This window comes from Fusarium poae, chromosome 2, assembly GCF_019609905.1.
Source record: "Fusarium poae strain DAOMC 252244 chromosome 2, whole genome shotgun sequence".
In the NCBI taxonomy this organism is placed as follows: domain Eukaryota; kingdom Fungi; phylum Ascomycota; class Sordariomycetes; order Hypocreales; family Nectriaceae; genus Fusarium; species Fusarium poae.
Genome location: NC_058400.1, coordinates 5,219,642 through 5,245,348, shown reverse-complemented (window position 1 = coordinate 5,245,348; position 25,707 = coordinate 5,219,642). Strand labels below are relative to the sequence as shown.

Below are 25,707 nucleotides of genomic sequence, written 5' to 3'. Positions count from 1 at the left end.
GGGCGGTTTTGTGGACTGTGTGTCACCAGAAGTGAACAAGCTGAGTGAGTCCCTTGCACCTCGTTGGGGGCCGTTTTGATATCAAAAATACCAAAGCAGTATTTCCACATTTCCAATATTGATATATCCTAGAGAAGTTGGGTTATTTTTGCTCCCTCCTGGAAAATTGAGTGTCAACGTGACATTGGTTTCAACTTTGATAATGGTGAGGCTCTAAAGCGGCCGCCATGTGAGCTGTCATCTTCCCTCTAAAACTCTTGAGAACTTATATACCGGCATTGCTGGAGACCAGGTACGGTTTGTTCCTGTTTCCGTTATGTCCTGTCTCTTGAGAAAGCTCAACTACTCTTGTCACGCCGCTGTATAAAAGCAACAAGCAAAAAAAAGACAGTTGAACTTCAAAATGGTAAAGTGAGTACCCTCCTGGCCTATCAGTGTTTGCGTTCTACCACATTGTCCTCGAATCACTTTGCTAACACAAATGATTCCCAGCCAACCACCCAAAAAGACTGCAGCCAAAGGCCGTCCAGTCACTGCTGCTCAGCGTCCCCCGGCCGGTCGTCCTGCTCAAAGGCCGATTCAAAGACCCCCGGGTTATCAACAAGTCGCCGCACCAAGACCAGTCGCCGGCCGTCCTGTTGTTGGTAAACAACCTGTGCCCAGCCAGGGCATGCAAATGGCACAAATGAGGCGACCACAACAAGCAAACCCTGGTGTTTCAAGGCCTGCCCAGGCAATGAGGCCAGGTCCACCCAGAGGACCGAATTCGAGACCTCAACAGGTCCGCCACATCCAGCATCGACCAGTTCAACAAGCTGGACGAGCACCAGCACCACGCCCGGCTCCAGGGCAACACGCTCACAAGAGTGGAAGCTCGTCGAATATGAAAGCTGTCGCTGGTGGTGCTGCGGCCGGAGCAGCACTCGGTATTGGAGGTGCTGTCATATACAACCAACCGAACAGCTCAACCAACGTTGTCAACCAGGAGCACAACAGCTACTCGTCTGAGAATAATAGCTGGCAGTATGACAACCATTATGATAACAATGGTGACTACTACGACAACGGGGAATACTACTATGACAACCAATCCTCTGATAACGAGGGCAATTACGACAATAATTATGATCCGGATGCTAGGTATGAGAGTGATAGAAATGACAATCATTACGATGACCAGCCCAGTGTTTACACGCAAACACCAGCCCAAGACTCTAACATAGTCAACAATGAGGGTGAGGAAGACGGCCCTTGTGGTGGCTGCGGATGCGATGACGACTGTTGCGAGTGTAACAATTGTTGTGAGTGCGATAACTGTTGCGACTGTGATGGTTGTTGTAACTGCTGTGGAAGCGACGAGAACGGAAATGGAGGGTGTGTGGTCATGTAGATACTTGGGGTCGTTTAAAACCCAAGATGTTTGGAGGTTAGCAATGAATAATGTGTGTATTACTATTTCGAAACTGAACACTAACTTTCAGCAAGTGTGAGGAATGGTATAACAGAGGTCATGCAAAGCTAAAAACATTACTAATAGAATGCTCCAGTACTGGAAGTAAGTAAGTTGAAAATAATTTGCAAAATACAATCGAATTATATTTGAACCATGATATCGGTTAGTGAATGGCTTGTTTATTGTGTGATCCATCCACTTGCTTTGTTCTTCTCGTCACGACGAAGTTAAAAAGAGTGGAAATATTAGAAAAAAAATGTCGGTGGAGAGGCTCGAACTCTCGACCTTTGGATTACCCAGGTGTTTAACCGAGTCACACTTCAAAGTATGAGACCAACGCTCTAACCAACTGAGCCACACCGACTTACTCATGAGAAGCTACATAATTATATATACGCTACCCTGGAGCCATCTACTATAACTTGTCACTACTGGCCTGCTTGATCGAACTGGAGTGAAATAGCAAGTCGACATGATAAGCTCGATTGTTAAATGATAAATTATAATAGAATAATGTTACTACTTATTCTCGGTATTTTAAGAAAAGCATCATACGCCAGATCTAGCCTCTGGCATTTTACTTCCATATCGCGCCTCGCTAGAAGTTCTCGACTCTGTTGTTCCAGTTTCTGCAAGATTACATTTTGATGTATCCTCATACGCAACATTAATATTCGTCGTCCGCATGATCCCATTATACGTCATGATCTCCTCTTCTGAACCCGTTGGTGACACGCTTCGGATCTCAGTTCGTTGGTTTCTAGCTCCTCGCAAGTCCTTGAGATGTATGTTGTCATGGTTATGTGATCGCAAACCATGTGTTCCTCGACTATTGTTTCCATATCGATCGCCATATGGTGTGCCAGATGTTACTCCGGAGCTTCCACCAAAGAGTGCAGGGAACCAGCGTCGGAATAGTGGCCGTAGAGCAGGGATCGAGGCGGATATGATAGCGATGTTCGTTTCGATCGCTCCCCATACAGGAAGGACAGTATAGAAGGTATCTTCACCCGGGTCGGGTCCTTCTACGAGTTGGTGGTGAATTGAGATGACTCTAACGATAGCAATGATACCAACGCTACACCTTGTCAGTACTTGGGGTGTTAGAGAGACTGTCAAATACTTACGCACTACCCAACACAAACACGCTAAGAACAGCAATCTTGGTCGCCCATCGCATGGTAAGACCCAAAAAGATCCAAAAAGGCAGCGCGACAACGAGAAAGTCCGTCACGATGGTGATACACGATGCAATGACATGGAACCAGTTGCTAACGCACTTGACACCCGGCTCGTCACGCAAGGGGAAATCCCAGTTTGCTGCAATTGGCCAGCATTGGAAGAGTGCAGTGAAGAAGATGGCAACGGCGTGCAGAGCATTGAAGATATTGAGTCCGTGGATAGCATATCGCACGTTTGTTTTGTGGCCGCCGAGTCGGAGAAGGAAGACAAGAATGGATGCTTTGACGAGGGCCAGAACAGGGTTGTAGAACATCTGCACAAGGAAATTCCACCAAAAACCAGCAGCGAGGTCGAGGTCTTTTGGCACGTCGTAGGCTCTGAATCCCCAGTAGTTGAGTTTTATGACTATTAGATGGTGAGTGACGTTGATACGGGTTCCTCCAGATGAAATTAACTTACACATATACAAGGGTCCAATCATAAGCAAAGCAAATAGCTGGTCATGTCAGTTGGTTGAACCATCCGGAATGAGGTCTCCACTCACAAGTGCCCCCAGAATGAGGTAGTCATCTGTAAAAGATAATAAGCGTTTGCGGTATGATATGTCCAACCTGAAATAGCTTACCGAGACCCGTCGTCCGTGAGGTCACGCGACTGTATATGCGCATTGACACGATCAGTATAGATAGACTCGGGAATATGAACAGAGCTGCAAGGCCCTTCTGCTGGAGTGGCGTCGTCGGGAGCGTCGTGGGATTGGGAAACGGCGGCGGTCCCGTTCGAGGGTAAAGACTGGATGAATCCATTGTGGAGGTCGATTCAATATTGTGAGACTGTATGACAAACAATCAGACGTTGTAGTCCGTAGCTTTTGTCAGAAAGATAAGTGCAGATTCGATGCAACGCGCTGATCCGGAAGGACTGTGCGATCGTTATGCTGATCAGTGCCCTTGGCAGCAGGGGAACCGCTGTTGAAGAGGCGAACAAAACGAAAACCGGGCAATGGGGATTTCAGATATAGCAAGAGGGGTTCCTACGGATTTATGTACATTGTTGGCTCAACTGACACTTCCCAAATATCAGGGGGATTCAGCACGAGCAGAGTCTTCAAGGTAATTCCCATAGCCCAATAAGGCTGCATACTTAAACAGAGTTTGTGAGGGAGTCAGAATTTGACTCAACATGGGTTTCATGGTCCGTGAGGAGAAAGCTGAACCACCATCATCCTGTATCAAATGAGAGGCAGGCGGGTGAGTTTTGGTTCCTGGCAGACGACGTACAATGCAGGGCCATGTACCAAACCTCGAGTGGGAAGTGATCTCGCGTATCCGTACTCTATACTGCAGGCACGATTACACGTTGTTGGTTCTAGAACTGAGGCCTGTCGGTTTCGAGTCCCTCGTCCAAGGCATCGGGGCTTCAGCTACTTCTGTGCCACACATCCCGCCTTGAGCCGGACTGCAAGATTAGCTGGGGCCGATCGCTGCACATTCATCCTGTAGAAATTGCGTATTTTCCGCGGAATACTCGCTGCCAGGTTCAGCTTTGTTTCTGATCATGCATGTTGGTTGTCAAAGGATCAGTGACGGAAACGGTAAGGCATTTGTTGGCTTTTGTGCTAACGAACGTTTCTGCCTGAGCTTGTGTTGGTGGCTGAAACATGTCAGCAGCCTTCTGTCAAGCCAAGGTCTGTTGATCTATGGGCTCATCTCGAGCAATAGGGCATCAACAGAGGATTTAGTCTTGTCGACAGCGGTGACAGGATGTGGGAATTAAAATTTCTTAGTCTGGGTTTTCGGCTTCAAGTGGGATAGACGACATATGGATCTGTCCATCGGAGCGATAAGCATAAACGGCTGCCTCGTTTAATCTAACTTTAAGCCATCTTCCTTCACTTGTTCTCAAACGGCCAAGATCTTCATTTGAGGACTTTTTATTAGGCTAAACATCCTTCATAATCTTCAACGATGGACAGGCTATTGGGTACCAGAAAAGGTGGCCTCCTGAGGTTTAGGATACAAAAATAGATACCTAGCGTAGGACGTACGATCTAAATAGCAAAAACTGCTCTACTAATTTCGTCGTTTGTGCTTCCAGCGGCCAATTTTTCTGATACTCTGAGGAGTAGCTGTAAACTACCAACAAAACGCATTGATGGTGTACGTAACATGCAGCCTCCAGGAGGCACAGTTGGACCCTACAATGCTTAACCGAGAAAACTTTAGCGGGCCTTTGGGGATCCCCGAGCCACTACCCCAGCCCAGATCCCTGGAACCTCACCAGGGTTCACAGCCAGTCGCAACCCCAAAGGCTGATCCATCGTCCGTCTCAGCTAAACGACCCGTCCGAAGATCTTGTCTCTAACGCGGCTTGTCTACATCTTCAACAGAGGCATCTAGATCTAACAATGGCCAGCCAATTTCGAGTGAAAGTAAAGACATGACCTCTGAGATTTGAAGGGGAGAGATTAATGATAGAAGAGGGTCTTGAGGAACTCATCATTTCGTCTGTTGTGCTCTCGTTAGTCAACGAATGTCATACCTTGTACCCAATAAGGTTTGCTGCTTGGTCTAGTTAGCTAGGATCATGAACTTTGTCGGTCTCTAATCCTTGTGTTGAAGAATTTGTCCGTCTCTGTGTGTTGGTTGACTCCCGCTCCAATCAAACTTATGACCTGTCACGTAAACTTAGAGAAGCCCGACCCTGCATGTTGGTTGTGGTGCATGCATGTTGATGGAAGATAATTCGAAGGGCCAAGCTAATTAAATCGAGCACCATTTCCACTCTTGATCCACTCGGCTTACGAGTGCCGTCTTCCCGTCTTGTAGAAATACCATTTCTCAGTACGTACATAGTAAGGATGTCGGGGGTTTTGCATCCGATATCTGCAGCATTTCCACTCTCCCCCGTCTAGACCCAAGTCTTTACCTCGTCTTTTTCTTCTCCACCTGAGCTGGCACCAACCAACAGACCTCAGCAAGCATGGATGGCGGATGGGAATCTGCCCATGATCCTTAAGCCTAGGTAATTACTACCTAATGCGTGCCACCAACCGTTTTACCGCTTTAACAACAGATACAGCGCCCGCTGGAGGATGCTGAAGTTCAAAGACTAGGTAGTGTTAGATATATAGTCAGCATAACATGCCATGCGGCTTAAGCCGGTTTTTCCTCTTTCCTCTCCATCTCATTACTCTCGTGCCATTCCTGACGCCTTGTCATCTTTTGTTTCGTCCCTGCAGCCTCTAAACCTTCTTTGACGCGAGAATGCAAGGCTCTCGCCTTTCGTGGCTACTTGCCGCGCTTGTCCCCTTCACCCTTGGCCAGACGATCGACATCGACGGCGAGGCGGTTCGTAAGTGACATCACCTGCTGATCCTCCCTTCTCACGCTCTTACTTTCAAGAACCATCGCTGATGTGAAACGTGGAACAGCCGCTGATGAGAGAAATGTGGCCCCTGCTTGGGCAAAGCCAATGGCGGCAGCCTCCAGGAACTCTTTTGTCGAGAGTGCTCCTCAATTGACTGATGCTGTGCTCGCCAACCTCACAGATCTGAACATGAGTGACATCGAACTCTTCTACTTTGCCGACACCAAGACTTCCAGTAAACGTCACACTGCTTCTGACTCAAAGTGCAAGATCTTCCCTGGCGACAAGGCATTCCCCAACAAGTTCATCTGGAATGTCCTCGATCTTCTTACCGGAGGTGCACTCATCAGTACCGTCCCTCTCGGTTCGGCTTGCTACAAGGGAGAGCACTATGACAAGGAAAAGTGTTCGCGGCTGCAAGAATCATGGCATAATTCAACCACACAGTGAGTTTGGCCCATGACATGCAAACATATCAATGCACCCTCGACTGACATGTTCAAGTATTGATGATCCCACTTCGGTCATGTCACCTCTCTTCCAGGGTGCCACCTGTGAACCCAGCAATGCTGAATCTGGCTCGAAATGCACCATTGGAGGCTTCCCTTTGTACTCTATCAAGGCCACCAATGTTGCTCAGATTCAGCTGGCAGTTAACTTTGCCCGCAGCTTGAATCTTCGACTTGTTGTACACAACACTGGTCATGATTTCCTTGGAAAGAGCACTGGTGCTGGTGCTCTTAGCATCTGGACTCATTACCTGAAGGATGTCAAGTTCACCAAGAACTACCGTGGTGCCAGTAGCTATACTGGTCCTGCGTTTAAGATCGGTGCTGGTGTCCAAGTCAAGGACTTATACGAGGCTGCTGACCGTGAAGGCTACACTGCTGTTGGCGGAGAATGTCGCGTATGTACTACCCAAATCTTCTTTCACTGCATTGGCTAATCGTCTATCAGGATGTCGGTGTGGCTGGTGGATACCTTCCTGGAGGTGGTCACTCTCCCCTCAGCCCCATCGCTGGTCTCGCTGCCGATCAGCTTCTGAGTGCTGACATTGTCACGCCCGACGGTCGTTTCCTCACTGCTAACGAGAATCAAAACACTGACCTCTTCTGGGCCATCCGTGGTGGTGGTCCTGCCACATGGGGTGTCGTTGTCTCCATGACTGTCCGAGTCTACCCCAAGATGTCCTTTGCCGGTATGACCTGGAGTGTCAACACCAAGGAGGTCGGCATCTCTGAGGAGGCCCTTTTCAAGGCGCTTGAAGCTTACTGGCGTCGATTCCCCGAGTACTCTGACAAGAAGAGCTACGGCTACAGTTTCCTCTTCCCTGCTGGCAATGGCAGTTACCTCTGGACTATGAACCCTTGGATGATCCCCAACATTTCCTTGGCTGAGTTCAAGAAGATGGTTCAGCCTCTTCTTGATGAGTGGAAGGAGCTTGGTGTTGACCCGAAGCCCGAGTTCTTCCAGCACGACAGCTTCTATCCTGCCTGGAAGAAGCACTTCCCTGCAGAAAATGTCGGTAACTACAACGGCCGATCTGGTTCTCGCCTTATCCCTCGTAAGAATTGGGATGACTCTAAGCTTCTCGACAAGACCATCGAGACTCTGAAGAGCATTCTTTCTGAAGATGGTGTCTTGATTATCTACAACATCAACGCTGAGCAGACAAAGGAGACTCCTCCCAACTCTGCTAATCCTGCATGGCGTGACGCCAACATGTTTGTCATTACAGCCCTCAACTGGGACGTCAATGACTCCGAGGAGAAAATTGCCGAAGTAAACAACAAGATCACTTTTGATATTATGGAGCGTCTCAAGGCTGTGACTCCCGGTGGCGGCGGTTATGGTAACGAGGGTGACGTGATGGATCCGGACTTTGGCCAATCTTTCTTCGGATCCAACTACGAGAAGCTGTACCAGTTGAAGCAGAAGATTGATCCACATGGTGTTTTCTATGCTCCTACCGCTGTTGGTAGCGAGGACTGGTACATCACTGGCCAGCCGGCTTATGTGACCAAACAGACTGGTCGACTGTGCCGCAAATAGATCGAATAGATTGTATATACTCTGTTTAATTGGCATACATCGATGAGATATTGTTACTAGGAAACTTTCAACCAAATCCAGGTATCGTATCAGTGAATGTGGTTGGAAAAATATGAACTGATTTGAACTGGAAACGTTGTGAATAATCTACGCACGACTGTGTGTTACAATCCTGTAGGTCTGAGTAACAAAATTGCCGTTTGCGGTAGAGTCTCTCGACAGATACTCAGAACTCTGTACGACGTTGTTGTCAGGAGGTTACTCAAGATTTCGGGGCCTTGATTCGCCAAGGCTCCTCCAGTACATGGACGCAACTGATTCACTTATCAAATTAAGACTATGGACTGCAGTGATTGCTACCTCTCTTCGGGCTATTCATAAGAAGCTCGAATCTCAATTCTCTCTGGAGGAAGTCTACTACTTGCAAACCAAGCCGAAATCCTAAATACATCCCGATCTATCATAATCCAGCAAGAAGCCCACAACCACGAGACACCATGTTCACACAACAGAGAGAACCGGATCACACAATGTGGAAATGCTACGGCAAAACTGCGAATGAAGTCTGTGGTGGAGTAACCGACTACACTGAGTTTGATTGCTCAAAATGTCACAAGAGGCGAGCTGTCAACGATGAGGCCCTCAGTAATGGTTCAAACCTCATCGGAAGGCTTTACAATGTCAGTAGCCAAGGAGTGGAGACTTGGGAGTACTACGAGCCCAGACCTCACAAGAAGTGACGGCAATGCGTGACACAGCTGGGAGGGGTGGAGTGAGAGACCAGTTCAAAGAATTCGTTGATAAAAAGAATCATTTTTTAGTATGGCTATCAAACAAGAAACTCATTGAAGCTTGTATCTACTTTTCTCGCACTTCAATCATTAATCCAGATGCTTGACATCCGCCTTCTCCGTTACTTTAGTCGAGTTCTCTGTCTCGTACAAGCCTTCGGGTGCGTCACCAAATACAACAGAGATCTCCTCGAGTGTGCGTCCCTTAGTTTCTGGGTAGAAGAAAAAGATAACGAGACCATATGAAACGAGAAGAACCACATATACGATGTAGTATTTCCAGCCAATAGCCGCTAATGCAATCGGGTTGACAAACACGTTGAAGATAAGAGCGGAAATCATGATCATCCAGAGTGCAGACATACCACGACTACGCAGCTGGAAGGGCCACAGCTCAAGGGGGTACGCGACTTGGAGTGGAGTACTGTTTGTCTCGTTAGCAACATGACCCAGGTCAGGTATATGGAGAGGAGGCTCTTACATGGCAACACCGTAACCGGCGTTGAAAAGAAAGATAAAGGGAATCATTGTGATTCCGACAGGCTTGGATCCAGTGCTTGCAAAGCTTCCTGACAAAGCAGTGATCAAGATGAAGCTGACTAGCATAATTGCACAAGACAGCAAGAGAAGGGGACGTCTCCCCAACCGTTCAACACACATGGCACCAGTGCATGCGGCGATCAAACTCCAGATCTGGAGGCATCCATTGATCAGAGTCTGGTCAGTAACGCTGGTAATACCAACTGTGCTGAGGACGGTAGAGAGGTAGTAGCTGACAACTCCGTTGCCGACCCATTGGCAGTAGATGGCGAGGGTGAGTGTGATGAAGAATCGTCTTCGGTGAGCTTTTGTAGACACGAGGGTCATGTAAGAGGTGGATTTCGTGGCTTGCTTCTCAGACTCGATAGCGGTAGTGATTTCGTGAAGTTCAAAGTCGACAAGAGGATGGTTTACATCACCGCCCTGTTCAGAAAGATTAGACTTGCCATTGACGAATGTTGAGCAGTATGGTTACTCACAGCATGCAACTTGGCCAAGATACGACGAGCTTCCTCTTCCCGTCCAATAGACACAAGCCATCTAGGGCTTTCCTCAACCATGATCAAGGCCGGAAGTCCCACAAGGGGCAATGCAATCTGGAGAAGAGTAGGGATCCTCCATGCCCAGTCATCGTAGTTTCTCGTGCCGTAAGAAGCCCAAGAAGCGATGATGCCACCAACGAAGTAGTTGCAGTTCATCAAAGCGGAGACAACACTTCGCTGGCTAGGGTAGGCGATCTCAGTGATCAGCAGAGGCACTGCGGTCGCGAACATTCCAGTCGGCAGGCCGAGGATGAAACGACCTGCGATCCATTGAGCTCTTGACTGGGCACTCGTTTGGAGACCGACGCCAATTGCAAGTGGGATGAAGGCAAGGAAGATTGGCATACGACGACCGTACTTGTTGGCAAGCCATGAGCTAGGCGGACAAGCAGCGATGAAGCCTATAAAGTAAGTACAGTTGATGAAGCCTGACCATTCGCCAGTGGGGTTTCCCATAAAGGTGTTCCACTGAGGGAAAGACTGCAGCGAGTTGAGCAGACTGCCGTCATATCCGATTGCCGACTCTGTTATTCTTGGTTAGTGAAAGCAGTAGATATGGTGTTCAAGTTACTCACGAAAGCAGACAAGGCCAAGGATCAACCCATTGAGTTTCGCCAGATGGCTCTGCTTATACCAGGGTGTGGTAGGATTTGGCAAAACCGCCATAATACCCCCTAGGGAGGGCCCAGAGCTTGTGTTTTTGTCCACAGCCATGGCTCCAAAATATAAGGTTGCAAGTTAGTGAGATCTTAGTGTCCACGCAAAAGACAACGGCTCAAAATAAAGTGCGATCAACGTCCGTTATAAGTCACATACGGGACCCAGATTAAATCACCGCTGTCACCCGAAAGAATAAGAGAAAAGCAGGCTTAGATCGAAACATCGCGGGGTCTCCAGTTTCCAGTTCCCCCAGGTTGTGGGATGATATTGTAGAAGCGACAGGGGAGAAAGGGGATCAACTGAGACTCTATGTCACGCAGTTCCACTTAGCTGAGCGAACAGGCCAGGAAAACGACCGTTCGGGATCCTTAGACCCCCGCAAATTATTCTTCTCCATGTTTGTGAATTTGTTTGCCGAAATCCCCTGTCTTCTACATGTTCAAAGCAGGCAGCTTTTCGTGTGTACGAGTCATTAGTATGCAACGCCACGATTCAAGTATGTCTCCTTTTCGAGTCTTTGGCGTCGGTGATCAGAGCCAAGACTCGGTTGAGATTCGGATAACTTCAAGTGAAATAACTTGATTGGTTTAACAGAGTCTCATCATTATTTCGGCAGTTGAACACTGCACCAGTTCTTTAATGAACTTGTGTCAAACTAAACACACCTACCTCTAAACGAAAACCTGTCAACTATCGGTTGATCTCTTATCCTCCTCCTATTTATAGACGATTGTAATTGTGTCTCTTTGTTTGCTCTATCAATCCCTAACAGATCACCATAAGAAGAAGCAATCTTGTGTCTTTATATTCCACTCCCATGGGCTCGGGAAGTTCTTCTAGATCCGTCATGGTTTCCAGGCCTCAAAGTGGAAACTCGTCAAATAGCCAAGGCCCACGCACGTAAATAAAACGGGCTTCCCGATCTTTTTGATGCCTGCCGTTACGTCTCTCCATCTCTTAGTGCTTCCGCTCACACGTTTTCCCCAACCCCAACGAGGAATCCCTTGGTAAACTAGCGCGTCTACCCCGGTCTTGGACAAGAACAAGGCCGCGAATAATGCCGAGAGTGGGTTCAAGTTCCCCAGAAATTGATCAGATGATCTACACAAGTTGCAAAAAGCAGATGTTCTGAGACAGTTACGTGAGCATTTGATCAGCTACTAACTACAGTGTAGAAATAGGACTCTTGCATCCTCTGACGTGCAATTCTGTAAGGTCTGCATCCCTCTGCCTGGTCCTGGGTCTTAATCCGGTGTTCTATAGGATCCTACTGCTTGTTGTACACTCCAATTAATTCCCCGCATTATGGACTTGATCATTCCAGGTTCGGGCATAGAACCATGAGGGGTAAAAGAATATGCGACTGCAATGGATTCATTAATGGACTCCGGTGGTTGGGCTACAAGGAGGGTTACCAATCCACAGAATGATATCAGCGTCTGCGCGGAATCTTTACACTGTTAAAGGATAACCTTTACCGATTGACTAATCTATCAGTAATCTCAAACAACAACCAATTATCAGTTGAACAATCGAGTATACGGCGATATCTAGCATACTTGGCTAGATATTGCTTAGTATGGCCAGGACGTTGCTTGACAGTTGTGGTCACATGGCACCGTCTTGCGTACATCTGGTCGTCGATTTCCTTGTGCCTTGCTGTGCCCATGTAATGGCTCCGATCTCTTGGCTATATGTCATGATCAGTCTCACGAACGTGCACCTTTCCTATCGATTCCGTTGTCTTGGCAAATCGTCATCAAGAGACTGTTCTCAAACAAGGATAATGAGAGGCCCCGCTCAACATCGATATACCTTGCAACACGTGTCGAAGATTCAACAAGGTTCACAGTGGTAAGGGAACGTCAGGCCAAGGTAGTCCTCTTGTGACTTCATCTTCGTTCACTTTCAATCCTCAAGATATATGTATACTACACCTAACGTCTCAATATTCCGACCTCATAAGTGCCATCGATCAGGAGCGATGTCCAATACCGTTGGGTCTGGCAGGCATAGAAATCACCCTGCAACTACCATCTATAACAGCCTATCTAAGGCTTTGTGTCAGAATTGCAGTAGAATAACATCCCGTCTCTACGACAGCAGCATTGTATCAATCAACTTTGTACACCGAAAAGGACCAAACACAAACTTATAACTAAGTCTTAACATATAACCCCCTTCACAAGGAATAAAACGCGTTGTCTGCCTAATTCATTCCACGCAGAGTCTCTAGCGGACCGGTCTTTCTTATTCCACCCCACTCCACACCATCGAGTGCGAATTGTTTACATATCGTTGCTTATAATACCTCTGATGTACTGTATAGCAGGTTGAGTTTCCGACCACGAGTACCACGAATGGCGAAAGACCAGCACAGCCTCTTCTCGAGATCCAGGGATATAACCCGTCGGCACATCGTAGGCAAACAGGTTTGGGTTCAGCATGCCCGGCCAGAAATGCGGATTATCTTTCTTTACCTGCTTGTACAGCTGCATGATTTGGGCTCGAAGCTGGGTCATGAGGTCCAAGTACTTTTCTTGGGCGACAATGTCTGGTCGTTGGAGGAGTATGTTGCTCATAGCCTCTTCCTGTAGATGGTCGTACCTAGCTTCTCCAGACGCGCCGGGGTTCCTTAGCACGAAGGCATGAAGGCTGTCCAAGTCCTGCATCAAGCGAATCTTGATGAGTGTCAAGGCTACAGTGAAAGATACATTGTGATAGTGAGTCTTTTCAAAGACAGGCTCGAATGCATCCTGGTCATGCAAATCAAGAAACGGTAGACTTGAATCGCGCCAATCATAATTTTCGTCAGGCACAACCGCATACCATTTGATAAAGTCATAGGCCTCTTGATCATTACCAAGCCGCAGGTGGAGGGCAGGGACATGAGACCGAACGCCCTGGTTGTCTCCTCTGCAAAGGCGAAGCATGTCAAGTGCATGGTTGAGGGCAGCTTGGACGGCTTCTCCAGTGCGGACATTGAGAATGGCAGACATGAGGTCAAAACGAGCTGACATGTAGGGGCGAGTGCTCTTCCAAAACCAGGACTGGCCTACCTTTGTGTCAAAAGGATTTTCGCCACCTGTGTCTTGGCCTGGTTCGGTGCGTAGTTTAGTCTCTTCAGATACCAGTTTTTCTCTTTGCTGCTTTATAACGACACATTGGACCTTGTGTCTACGCCAGTCTGCCTTTTGGTGAGGTTTGCCACAGTACTTGATGACATGGCAACCAGCGCACTGGAGCAGGCTGGCACTCTGAAAACCAGTGATACATCCAGATGGCAAGCTGCACTGGTTATAGGGAAGACCAAGATTCATGCGCGGCATGTTAGCGGCTGGAGTATTATCCAATTGATGATATCGTAGTGAAACAATGACAATGTGTTCTTCTGTTGTGGTAGTTTTCAAGACATATAAACAAACATAAACATGGATTGCGGGGTTGGTATCATCGAAAATAAAGTTCCACATATTCTTCATGTGGATAAAACTTCCACCGTCTCCTTCGTTCTCTATATATAATACTAAGTTGTTCCTTAATCCGAACATGTCGACAAAACCACATACACGTAGCCTCTTTACAATTGCACTTTTCGAGCTGATGTTTTTTCTGATCAACACTCCTAACAAAATTTCAGGTGACTTTGCATTGAAATAGCCTCATCGGGTGCCAAGAGAATGGACATATCCAACATTTCTGATCCAATCTGGTTCCTCTCGACAAATTTCGAGTCTTACACAAAAAATACATACACGAAACTTTGTGGAGTACCGACGACCCTTTGCGCATGTGTCGGTAAAGAGTACTAAGCCGGAAATACAGCTGCCATTGAAACATTTATGACATCTTCTCGGTAAGAGCTAGTCGACTGTCGAGTCATGGCCACTTAAAATTGACTTTTTCACGCCAGTGTTACATCTGACTGTTGATGTGAAATCAAGGAGCACTGCTTTAATATTCCACATCACGCTCTTGTTTATCAGTCTCATTGCACCGCATCTTGGCTCGTGCGTCTACTTCTGCTGTTTCTGCGAGGCTATTACCTCCATCCGTTAAAGGTGAGTAGTTTTTCGCAAGATCTGTGGAGGCTGTCTCTAACCTTGAGCTTAACAGTCACCATGATCCAAGGACTGGACTTGGGATCTGTTCGCCAGCACGCAGGCAGCCGTGAATCGCTTCTTTCGAACCATAGGATGTGCGGCCAGGTTCCGACATCCGATGATCAGCATAAATCTCGATTGTTCAGTCGTCGTCGATCTCGGATGTCTTCTCCGCGATTCGGAGCGGTGCTTCAACCAAAAGAGGAAAATCGAGCCTCACATTTGGTTAGTTTCTCCTCAATCTTGACATGAAACCAGGACACGAGTTGGTCGATTCCCAAAAAGGTGTGGTTTGTCCAAGTTGATGAACTAAAACATTCTGGGTCCCCACCAAATTGTAATCAAACACTGCACTACCGAGATATCTAACGGAGCACGCCGTGGAGATCGGCACACTTTGTTTCTAAATTGACATGTTCTTAGCGGGTCGCTAATAACTAAGAAGCATCAGAGCGACCGATGCTAGAACCCATTTAGGTAGGCTTGCGAATTGTTAATTTCTAAAGACAATGCGCCAGTGTTTTATCGTTGTAGATCCCTTAACACTTGTTTTGTATAAGAGTCCCGTTTCGAAACATGAGGGAGGAAACGAGAAAACAAATTATATCATTCCGACAACTTACCCATTACTTTTCACAACCATCAGACCAATCCTTACAACATTCACAATGCGTTTCCAGATGATCCCCCTTCTCGCCGTCGCCAGCTGTGCGACTGCAAGCCCCATCGAGCATGAGCCTCGCGCAGCAGGTTGTAGCTCATACACCATCATCAACACCAGAGGAACCGGTGAGGTTCAAGGCGCCTCATCTGGTTTCAGAACCATGAACTCTCGAATCACTTCTCAAGTCTCTGGTGGAAAGATTTACAATACTGTATACCCTGCCGACTTTAGCCAGAACTCGGCATCAGGAACTCGCGACATTGTCAGGAAGGTCAACAGCGTCCTGTCTTCCAACCCCAACGAGTGCTTCATTCTCGAAGGCTACTCTCAGGGTGCTGCCGCTACCGTCAACGCTATGTCGCAGCTGACTGGAAGCGCCAAGGATGCTGTCAAGGGTGTCTTCCTCATCGGTAACCCGCTACACAAGAGAGGTCTTGAGTGCAACGTAGACAACAAGGGTGGCGACACTACCAAGAACGTGAGCGGAATTTCGGCTTTCGGAGGTGGTGGCATTCCTCAGGACTGGGTCTCAAAGACTCTCGATGTTTGCATTTATGTGAGTAAACCCCAAGACTGTCTCTTCCTTTTGGAGTCTCTTACTAACCTGACCAGGGTGATGGTGTTTGCGATACCACTCACGGTTCCGGTATCAATGGACCCCATCTGCAGTACCCTAGGGATTCGTCCACTCAGAACCTCGGAACTGAGTATGTTGTTAAGCAGCTGACTGGCTCCAGCTAGAAGCCTTTATGAGAGTTGGATCCCACAATATTTGATTCCATGCGTTTTGAATATATAGTTTAAATAATGAACATAATAAATACATAGTTATATCTGATACGGTTCTTCACGAACAATAGCATGAAGCACGATTTGACATCGCTGGGACGGAATCCTAAGAGGAGGTTGAAACGTCCAGTTACCAACGACTCGAGACAGCCACTTTCTCCCATGAACCAAGAATGGCCATACAAACTATTGATATACAGGTAATTTTTCGTTTCTATATTAGATACAAGCCAGGGCACTATCGTGATTCACTCACTGAACTTGAGTGGCCAAAAACTGTACCGTTCTCAATGGCCGTGTACCCCTATCTCTAACCTACCAAGGTAAAGACGTTATCCACTTACACGGCTACGAAAGAATCGACGCGTCATTATTGGCTACACTGTTTCCTATTTCAGCCTTGCCGCAACCAGTCTAGTGTCTGTGTCACGATCCATCCTGCGGTAAGTTTCATGACCCCGATCCCGACAGGCTTTCCAAGTTATTTGACTACACTTCAAACCTTCAAAAAACAACTTCAATTATCCAGCCAAAATGTCGTCCGTCCATTTCTCTCCAGATACTGATATCCCCAGTCTCAATGGCAAAGTTATCCTCATCACTGGAGGAAACTCTGGTCTGGGTCTGGAAAGCACCCGACAACTCCTGAAACACGACCCTGCCAAGATTTTCCTCGCCTGTCGCTCCAAAGCAAAATTCGATCAAGCCATCGCCGAGCTACAAGAGCAAGGCGCAAAGACAGATGCTGTATCTTTTCTTTCTCTGAATCTTGCCTCAATTGAAAGCATCAAATCAGCTGTCGAAGAGTTCCAGCAACAGTCCACCCGCCTTGACATTCTCCTCAACAATGCTGGTATCATGATGACACCCGAAGGCCTCACTGAGGAAGGATATGAGATCCAAATTGGTACAAACCACATGGGTCATGCGTTCCTCACTCATCTTTTTCTCCCTTTGCTCGAGGAGACTACTAAGCTTAACCCTGATGTGAGGGTCGTCTTCCTCGCCTCGATTGGTGAAGCCATGGCTCCTAAGAACCCTTACCAATTTGAGCAGTTCAAAACCACCATGCCTAACTTATCAAGCTCATCCCGCTATTTCATTTCGAAACTGGCCAACGTCCATTACGCCGCGGCCCTTGCCGAGCGACATCCCAGCGTGAAGATCATCAGCGTTCATCCAGGAATTGTACAGACGAACCTGACTGGTCCAGCCATCAGTAGCAGCCTCATTGCGGGAACACTCACTCGCCTGTTCTTCAGCTTGGTCGGTGTCAACTCAAACAAAGGCGCATTGAACCAGCTGTGGGCCGTTTCTGATCCCAAAGCTGAGAGTGGCGTCTTCTATCACCCTGTTGGCGTTGCGGGTAAAGGAAGTAAATTGAGCCAAGATAAGGATGCTCGAGAAAGCCTTTGGGATTGGACACAGAAAGAAATCAAACAACACCTCTCTTGATGGCATTGATTCTATGTTCAGGGAGAGCAGTTTACTGCATTGGGGTTGTGCATTACATTACATTACATTAATGGGGCGGTATAATTGAGGTTAGGATTGTTTGTTTGACTTGCGATTGATCATATACGACGGTTTCAATTTATTTTATTATGGTTTCCATTCTACAATGACATCCTCCCCTGTCTCTTCAGCACGTTTCAAAGACATGGGTTATTACACCTACCAGTCAGGCTTGAGATCAATGACAGACTCCCTGGTCTGAGTTTGAGCGCATGCTGGTGCCGAACATAATGAGGCGCTCTTACAAAAACCAGCTCTGTGCAATCCCTTTGTGCATGAGAAAGTGCAAAGGTTGACGCCATTCTTACAGGTCTCAAAATGATTTCTCCAGAAATGAAGCATATTCAACACATCCCAGCAAAGCAAAGGGTGCTGGCGAAGCATCATGGGTTCTGAATGTTAAAATAATCCAGGGGTTGAAGTCAAAGAAGAACAAAGAACTACTAACAATACCCTGCTACGAAGAACTGGACAGCAAGCCTTTTGACGGATGAGAAAGCCACAGTAATTTCCCCGTCAAATGATACAAAGGAGTTCGTTTATGTGCCATGGCTGTATCTGTTCCCCAAATACTGGCTTAATGAAAGATGAAAATCGCCAATGCCACAAAGATGTTGACCCTGGCTGTGATTTTATCACAAGTTCTAACTCAACATGATCTGTCATGAGATAGACAAAGGTTCGTTCAATCTTTATCACACAAGCAAGAACGTGATAGTGGCCAATCTCTTTGCTTTTTGTTTGGTGATGTAGTGCTGGGCAATAAGTCTTCAAATTCGTTACTATCTCTATAAGTTCTGAACATTATACTCGTCAGGTTCATCAACATTAAGTCAAGTTCACCCATCGACTTAGGATCTCAGACCTCAAACTCCTACAGAATCAACTTTACTACACTTTTCAACTTCAACAGTCGCCAGGACATCGTCATCATGGCTAACCGCAGTAAGTCAGACGCACTTCCGTCTTTGATCATACTAACATCACTTCAGACCATACTACCTACTTCTACATGCCTGGTCAGGGTATTTTCTCAACCTTTCACCATTCATGGCTCCACGCTGACAATATTAGGACCACGTCCCTACATGCCCTTCAGCGGTGCCAATGACAACGATGTAAAGATAACCTCACACTTAGTCAATCACTTTGACCACACTGTTGATATGTGGGTTACATGGTGCAATGGCTCACGGGGGATGCTGTGCAGTGAGTACGATGTCCAGACCGTGAAGCCCAACAAGGTTTTCGAATACTGGCGCCGACTCGGTGGACGCTGTTCCACGACCGAACTTTCGATGTACCACGTCTTCGACATCATTGACGAACGTGGAAGGAACTATCACGTTCGATGGACCGGGTATGATGAAGATGAAGCGACATGGGAGAGCAAGACCAAGATCAAACAAATCTGTCCTCGAGCCATACTTGACTGGCAGCATGACAACAGACTGTAAGTATTCGAGTAAAGACAAACTAGAATACCACTGACATCTTCCAGGCACTAGAGATACGACATTAAGTGTACCACTTATCGTTCTCAGGGATGTCCTCGACAAATGGAAAAGGGCATGATTCTGCAGCAAGGCGGATTTAAGATGGCGGAGCATACACGATGTGTCAGGAAGGCGTTCTTTTGTTTGTACAATATCCAATATAGAGGTTGTTGGGAAAGTATCTAGTTTCTGTCTTCATATTTGCTTGTCAAGTCTTTCGCATGTCAAATGGGGCTCAGTTTTTAGGCACGCAGTCGATTCCCTGCCCCTGGATCGATCAGGCTGTTGTACTTGTGATCAAAACAGCGCGAATATATCTACCCCAATCGGACCTTGGAGTCCCTTGCCCCCTTCTCAAGTCCGGTTACACTCTCAGAAGTTCCCCAGATGAGGCTTTCATCTTCCTCATTCTGACGAGCCCGAAGTACCAGTGCCAAAGACTTCCAAAGAGGCATCTTTTGCTTTCTGTTATTAGTCACTATTGTGACTACATCAAACAACAGCGAAGCCAGCTCAATCCCCCTGGTCTAACTAACTAACACCAGCGCCCAGTAACAAACATTTCCATGTCGGTTCTAACCCCTGTTTCCAATCGTATGTCTGGTCCACATCGTACGTAGTCCGTCATACTACTCACCGTTGTCAAAGGTGCGGGACAGGTTCACCTTGGCACCAAGTAAGGCGCTCAATCCATGTCTTAGGCTGTCGTAGTTTCCTTCCACGAACTCCATCTGGAAAGTCGGCGACTGAAGAAAGTCTCCCAAAGCCCGTTCATCAACCCCCCAGAGTACAAATCAGTTATGCCGACTTTGGCAGGAGAGCTGACGAGGCGATGTATCTGAGAGCTTCGAGATCGAGTCCACCCAAGATTGAGGACATGCGTTGTCGAAAGAAAAGACTCTGCCATTTGTTCTAGCGTCTGCGTGGTCATAAGCAGCGCATCTAAGAGTATATCCCGTAATGACGGCAGCCAAAGACAAATAACTCTCATCTCGCCCTGTTCGATAAACTGCGAATCTCATCAGGTTAGTGCTTCTCCTGGACGAACCATGCATCATAGTCAGAAGAAGAGAGCTGAACGTGCCTGGGACGTTGGCAGCTTGGGTCCTACACCAAGGTGCATTGGAGAGCACCGCTTTACGTATTCACTTCTCTGTATGCGGGTAGGCGCCGAGGCTGAGAGCAATCGTGCGCGCGCGTGGACTTGGGTGCTGCTATTATGGACAGAGTAAAGCTTATGGTAGAGTTCTATCTAGTAAATACATTTGGTGGTTAATGAGAGATCCTCTATTCGGCCGAGAAGTGCTCACCCAGACTTACTTATTAGATGAGCTTGATCACCTCTCGACCTACAACGCAATCGAAATTCGGCCACGATGTATGTCGAGACAGATCAGTGCCTTTAATCGGCAAAAGACTGCTCATCGGTGCGTGCGGTCCTTGGAAGAGCGGCGAGAGTTCTCGCTTGGCTTCTTTGACTACGATTGTACAAATATTTGGGGCTTGCCTCTTCAGAGAAGACAGGGCACTTGCGGATGCAAGGGGGGCGCCTTGGCAACTGGAAGGTTCTGCAACTTCAATGCATGGAGAGCTAGTAGAAGATGGATACAGATAAGATCCGATACATCATGCTGGTAGTGGTGGCGGCGCTACGTTTCTAATTACGATGGGTATGTACAGGTGGTGATTTGCGAACGTATTATGCATTCATCGAGGGAAGGATGTCTTCAAGAGTAGCAATCAAGATTACTTCGGATGAGTGACAGGAGTAAGAGAGGGCACGGCCTATGTCGAGTGCATCGCAAAGACCGAGTAGCATCTTTCCGAGGTATTCTAATAGCCATCCAAAAAATGGCGCATCATTGGATGTCTCGAGTGACTAGGCAATAGTTGAGTTGAGAAGTAGGAGGAGTCGTCCTCGTTAAAGGATTCGACCGATGACAAGCTTGCTTCATGTGCATGCGCGCAGCTGAACAGAGTAGCAGCACAGAGAGGGTCGATCGGCATTGCGTGGGTGGGAGAGACGTTGCCAGACTCTATAGGGCCACGGCAATCACGAGTAGAGGAACCGCTTATAGAGAGGAAGGCCGTCCATTCGAGGCAACGCGCATGTCAAGCCGGTCATCGTGCGTGAAAGGGTGAGAATATCGCAGCAGCTCGAGGTCGTCAAAGTGGACAGGCCATATCAACTTGCTCGGGTATCTCCCCGCCCAGTTGTCTTTGTTGCCCTTATATCGAGCGCGCTTTTATCTGCAATGAAGCAACGAGGGCATGGTTGGGCCACGGTTACCAGTGAGCAGCGTTCGTGTCGCCGTCGTAGAGACATACGAATGCTCCTCGTGCAGACTCAAATCGGGTTGCTTCGCCTGTTAGCCTGCAAGTCATGGCATCTTGACGGCAGTTTCCCCTTTTGAATGTGCTTGTAGAAGGCTATAGTATCGATCGTTCGTGGAGCGTTGGCGTACGCGGCGGGCGGGCAATCAGCGCTGACGGCGAATCGAAGTCGGATCGATGGTCGAGAGGAAGGAGAAGCAGGTCATGTCGAGTAGAAAAGCGGACGCGCAATTGTTGTTTACAAGAACACTAAATAGATAGTCACATCAAGTACGACAACAGGCGAGACTGTGGGACGGTTCTGGATGCACATGCAAGGGTAGAGGAGTCGAGATGTATTGAGGAAGAAGTGAGGCAGACACCAACAAACGATAGACGCAATGTTGACAACGCTATGCCTCGCTAATGGCAAGCTCGCGATAAGAGATAAGGGTATTTCTGGTCTTTTAGGATGTAGAGTACTTGAATCTACGCCTTCGATTGTGACGAGACATCAAGGTGCACGCGCGAATATTGTTCTTTATCGACTTTGTTCTTGTATTATGGGGTGTCTGTGGGTATATGTATGATGATATAATATGGTATATATGTTCATGAATCATGAAAACTATCCGCTTAACGGAGAGGGCTTCCATTTGTGTCTGTATGAGCCTCGTCACTATCATAGGGCATCATTAGACCTTTGCGATATTTGCAGCTTTCGTAGGCTGCTGGGTAGCAGAAACGTTGGCCTCCTGGGTCTTAGGGTACAAGAATAAACAGCCTAAGAGACCTGGCCTACGTAGCATAAGCTAACCGACTAATTTCGTCCCTTGTGCTTCTAGCAGCCAATTATTGTGACACCCTGAGGGTGGGCCGTAAGCCAACATCAATCAGCCGGCGGCATATCGAAAGACAAACTTGCCCCCCTTATATGCTCGAGCACCTTGTATTTAACACGGTCTACCAGTCTGTCCTGGTCAACGTCCTCTCTCACGGACTTGACACTCTCCGCCAAATCCTGTATATCGGACCTCGCATCAAGGATCTTGACATCCATCTCATCGCCCAACTCATCGGCCTTGATCTCCGTCCTGGTTTCCAGCGCGTCAAACTCCTCTTTCAGATCTTTGTGGCGCTTATCAGACGCAGCGACTTGCTTTCGCAAGTCATCTACCTCTTCCCTAAGGTCTAGGTTTTCTTCTCTGAGGGCCTTGATCTCCGCCCCGTATCGAGCTTGCATTGTCTCTAACTGGGCCCATATCAAAGCTATGTCTTCGTCGCGTTCGTCTCGAATATCGTCTTTGAGGCGCCGCCGCTTCCGCGTTTCGAAAATGGGTGCATGGGGAGGTGGAGGTTCTGTTTGATCGTAGGACGGCGGTGGTAACTCGTTATGGGGAGCGTCTGCATGAGGGGCGGGCAATGTGACGATTTTGGCGCCCGTGCCACTGAACATGCTGACAAGATCATCTTGAAGAACGAGCGAGATACCGTTGCCAATAGCATCGCAGACGGGTTGGAGCTGCGCCGTTGATGAGTCTTTGATATAGATGGAGAGTGCGGTAGTGTTTGCAAGTTCATGGATCGCATCCAGAACTGTCCCTGATTGTGCGCGCAGAGGAGCCAATGGCTCTTGGGCTTCTGCTGAAACGAGGACTTCGGGGTGTCTATTGAGGCGGAAGTTGAGACAGAGGGTACTGGAGTGGAATTTGTCCCGCACAGCACTAGGGACGGTAGGATTTGGAGTGATTTCAAATGAAGAGATGAATGAAGGAGATATTCTAAGGATCAAAGTCGTGCCGGTCTTGATCCCCTTGATTCTGATGGGTATATTTAATTGAAAGAATGTTGCTATGCTATCGAAGCGCGTCGTAAAGGTGATGTCCCTGATTTGGGGATCAGGCTCGGCCAAGAAGCGTGTCGCATCGTTCCAACACCAAGCAACAACCGCAGGATTCGTCGTGTTCACGTCGAGACTCGATAACGTTGCCATTTTGGATGGGGCCTACGGTTAGCTTCAAAATCTGCAGCTGCACGCACCTTGGTCAAGCTCGAAACCGCAAACCGCTGAATCAACGATTCCTGACAAGGAGCCTCACCCTCCGTCTCCAGAACTGAGCTGCAAGACTGAGAGTAAAACTTTCTTCTTTTACGGCCGAAAGACCAACAGGTTTTGGCCAAGAGAAGTCAGCTTCGCTGCCGGGCAACTATTCGAGCTCCAGAACTGAGCTGCAAGACTCGAACAGTCCCCTCTACAGACCCCGCTCGTTCCAACAAAGGAGGAGGTCGCCAAAAGACACTCGTTTGAAGGGTGCGAAACGGAATTTATGGCCTGTAGCGCGATTCACCGACTTCTCTTGGGACGCGTTTCGGAGGCGGCGGTTCGGCTCGTGAGGAGGATAAAAGGGCATCTGAAGGTCGCTTCATGAGTATAAGCAAATTGAGGAAGAGGAGCCTCGATAGTCGAGATCGAGATGGAGGTCGTGGGGAGAAGACATGGCGAAGCAGAGATCTTTGTGGTAAGGTGCGTGAACGATTGCGTTAGGCAGAACGAAATGAAGAGGCTGGATGTGGGGCGAGAGGAGTTACTCCGGTAAAATAGATAAGTGGAGCTGCTGGATATCGACCAATAGGAAGAACAGAAGCTCTCCCTCTCTGGCACGTGTCGGACGAGAAAGCAAGGTCACTTGTCTCAGGGGTGTTGGAGAACTTGGCTGTTATGTAAAAGTATAGGAGACGAAATTAATGGGTGGGTTTCTGATGATTTGAAGCAGAGTATTGAGCTTTTTATTTTCACACCCTCAAGCTCGTTAACTTTTCTAACTTTAAATTTTGATCATTGAAGCTGTCCTGATTCCATGAAGAGTTCCGAGGCTCTGCACTTATTTGATCTGAAGCCTGGGCATAGAGCCAGTACTATTTAGCTGTTTCTTCTTAAGGTTACCCTTTCGTAGGTAAGAGAAGACGTTGTGTCGGGATTGCGAGCAACCACGGACCGAATTGCAATTCAAGAGTGCTCAAAACATGGTTGTCAACGTTTACTGTTTGACTGTTTTATGCCTTCAACAGCATATAGAGGAAAACGTAAGCTGTAAAACAAAAGCGATTGAATATCATTTTTTAGTATGAAGAATAAGTACAGGTAAATTACCGTATTATGTCAATATTGCCTTCTTTTCAAAATGTCAACTCATGGTTCGCTCGTTATACAGGGTAACAGAGCACGCTAAAATGGGGGATAGCGCTTCACAATTAGTAGCAGACCAGCTACAGGCAGTTTAGTCTACTACCTCCAAATATTGTACATTCAGATTAGAATGTCTTTGATGTTAAAAACGGATTTTGACTTAAACGCGGTTATTGTTGGGATATCAGCACGAGACACTCATCTGGACTTGGTATTAGCCTCGCCTTCCTGAATCATCCATTTGACGCGATGACGTCCCTCGAGGACATCAGTCTTTCGGTCATGCACTTTCTCCAGTTGTTCGAAGCCTCGCGTCATGGCACTCTCTTGCAGAGTCGTTTGCTACATCGAACAAATGCCAAACACGCTCTGCCTTAATACCGACAAACGACAGCGAACTCCAATGACTTAGCCCACAAACCTCGACAAGACACGAACCCACTGGTAACGCGACGGCTCCGAGCTGAGTTACCTATGGATATCTATTGAGCTTTGGTCTCTCGCCAGCGATGCCTCTGCCGTCTGTGTATCCTTCTTTCAGTCAAGACACTCCGTCTCCTCCGCGCCTCCGCGCCTCCGCCTCGCACTATATCACCCTTGAGTAGTCCAACAGCTGCGACTTTGCCCTCGTCCGCCACAACATGGAAGCTACATCTGCTATGGCGGAGTGTGATTTTCGGGACATCGTCTAAATTGCACCCATCACTCCGACACCTTCGACTCGCGCGCCCTCCCATACTATCGGTACTCACGGGCGAACCGTACATTCGATCCTTAAAACACTACAAACACGATCGTACCGACCTGCCTAGGTCAATATGTTGGCTATCACACGTCGGGATTACTATGAGAAATGGACCTGTGACCATAACGGTCTCGTTCGAATGCCCCTAAGAATGGAACCGTCGCTTCATTCTGCTAGTACTTTCTCCGGTTCGCTTTGGCTTAGCAAGACCATTTCGCCTTACGACTGTTTCCTAGCTGCAACACCGCCAGCCACCCCACGACACCTTCGATACTGATAAGATCAGACGGCGACTCGACAACTCGA

At 47.7% G+C, this 25,707-nt stretch overlaps 9 protein-coding genes and 1 non-coding gene across 10 annotated transcripts; 5 read left to right on the top strand and 5 right to left on the bottom strand.

Moving 5' to 3' along the window:
- Positions 1–403: 403 nt before the first annotated feature.
- FPOAC1_005676 (uncharacterized protein) lies at positions 404–1,390 on the top strand (the record flags this gene model as incomplete). The annotated part of the gene is made up of 2 exons (XM_044850195.1): positions 404–411; positions 493–1,390. The coding sequence occupies 2 exons, from the start codon at positions 404–406 to the stop codon at positions 1,388–1,390; spliced, it is 906 nt and encodes a 301-aa protein (XP_044708905.1).
- Positions 1,391–1,710: 320 nt separating this feature from the next.
- On the bottom strand, positions 1,711–1,817 carry FPOAC1_005675. The gene has a single exon. It is a non-coding gene; the product is annotated as a tRNA-Met (tRNA).
- Positions 1,818–2,002: 185 nt separating this feature from the next.
- FPOAC1_005674 (uncharacterized protein) lies at positions 2,003–3,441 on the bottom strand (the record flags this gene model as incomplete). The annotated part of the gene is made up of 5 exons (XM_044850194.1): positions 2,003–2,531; positions 2,581–3,040; positions 3,095–3,131; positions 3,180–3,205; positions 3,261–3,441. The coding sequence occupies 5 exons, from the start codon at positions 3,439–3,441 to the stop codon at positions 2,003–2,005; spliced, it is 1,233 nt and encodes a 410-aa protein (XP_044708904.1).
- Positions 3,442–5,901: 2,460 nt separating this feature from the next.
- On the top strand, positions 5,902–8,056 carry FPOAC1_005673 (uncharacterized protein; the record flags this gene model as incomplete). The annotated part of the gene is made up of 4 exons (XM_044850193.1): positions 5,902–5,989; positions 6,069–6,450; positions 6,509–6,911; positions 6,962–8,056. 4 exons carry the CDS (start codon positions 5,902–5,904, stop codon positions 8,054–8,056), a joined length of 1,968 nt encoding a protein of 655 aa, XP_044708903.1.
- An 881-nt stretch (positions 8,057–8,937) lies between these two features.
- FPOAC1_005672 (uncharacterized protein) lies at positions 8,938–10,643 on the bottom strand (the record flags this gene model as incomplete). The annotated part of the gene is made up of 4 exons (XM_044850192.1): positions 8,938–9,271; positions 9,329–9,810; positions 9,867–10,453; positions 10,505–10,643. 4 exons carry the CDS (start codon positions 10,641–10,643, stop codon positions 8,938–8,940), a joined length of 1,542 nt encoding a protein of 513 aa, XP_044708902.1.
- Positions 10,644–12,877: 2,234 nt separating this feature from the next.
- On the bottom strand, positions 12,878–13,918 carry FPOAC1_005671 (uncharacterized protein; the record flags this gene model as incomplete). The annotated part of the gene is made up of 1 exon (XM_044850191.1): positions 12,878–13,918. One exon carries the CDS (start codon positions 13,916–13,918, stop codon positions 12,878–12,880), a length of 1,041 nt encoding a protein of 346 aa, XP_044708901.1.
- Positions 13,919–15,360: 1,442 nt separating this feature from the next.
- Positions 15,361–16,097, top strand: FPOAC1_005670 (uncharacterized protein; the record flags this gene model as incomplete). Its single annotated transcript, XM_044850190.1, has 2 exons — positions 15,361–15,912; positions 15,969–16,097. The coding sequence occupies 2 exons, from the start codon at positions 15,361–15,363 to the stop codon at positions 16,095–16,097; spliced, it is 681 nt and encodes a 226-aa protein (XP_044708900.1).
- A 582-nt stretch (positions 16,098–16,679) lies between these two features.
- FPOAC1_005669 (uncharacterized protein) lies at positions 16,680–17,600 on the top strand (the record flags this gene model as incomplete). The annotated part of the gene is made up of 1 exon (XM_044850189.1): positions 16,680–17,600. The coding sequence occupies one exon, from the start codon at positions 16,680–16,682 to the stop codon at positions 17,598–17,600; it is 921 nt and encodes a 306-aa protein (XP_044708899.1).
- Positions 17,601–18,592: 992 nt separating this feature from the next.
- On the top strand, positions 18,593–19,168 carry FPOAC1_005668 (uncharacterized protein; the record flags this gene model as incomplete). Its single annotated transcript, XM_044850188.1, has 4 exons — positions 18,593–18,605; positions 18,653–18,685; positions 18,735–19,113; positions 19,162–19,168. The coding sequence occupies 4 exons, from the start codon at positions 18,593–18,595 to the stop codon at positions 19,166–19,168; spliced, it is 432 nt and encodes a 143-aa protein (XP_044708898.1).
- Positions 19,169–22,358: 3,190 nt separating this feature from the next.
- Positions 22,359–23,462, bottom strand: FPOAC1_005667 (uncharacterized protein; the record flags this gene model as incomplete). Its single annotated transcript, XM_044850187.1, has 1 exon — positions 22,359–23,462. The coding sequence occupies one exon, from the start codon at positions 23,460–23,462 to the stop codon at positions 22,359–22,361; it is 1,104 nt and encodes a 367-aa protein (XP_044708897.1).
- Positions 23,463–25,707: the final 2,245 nt, after the last annotated feature.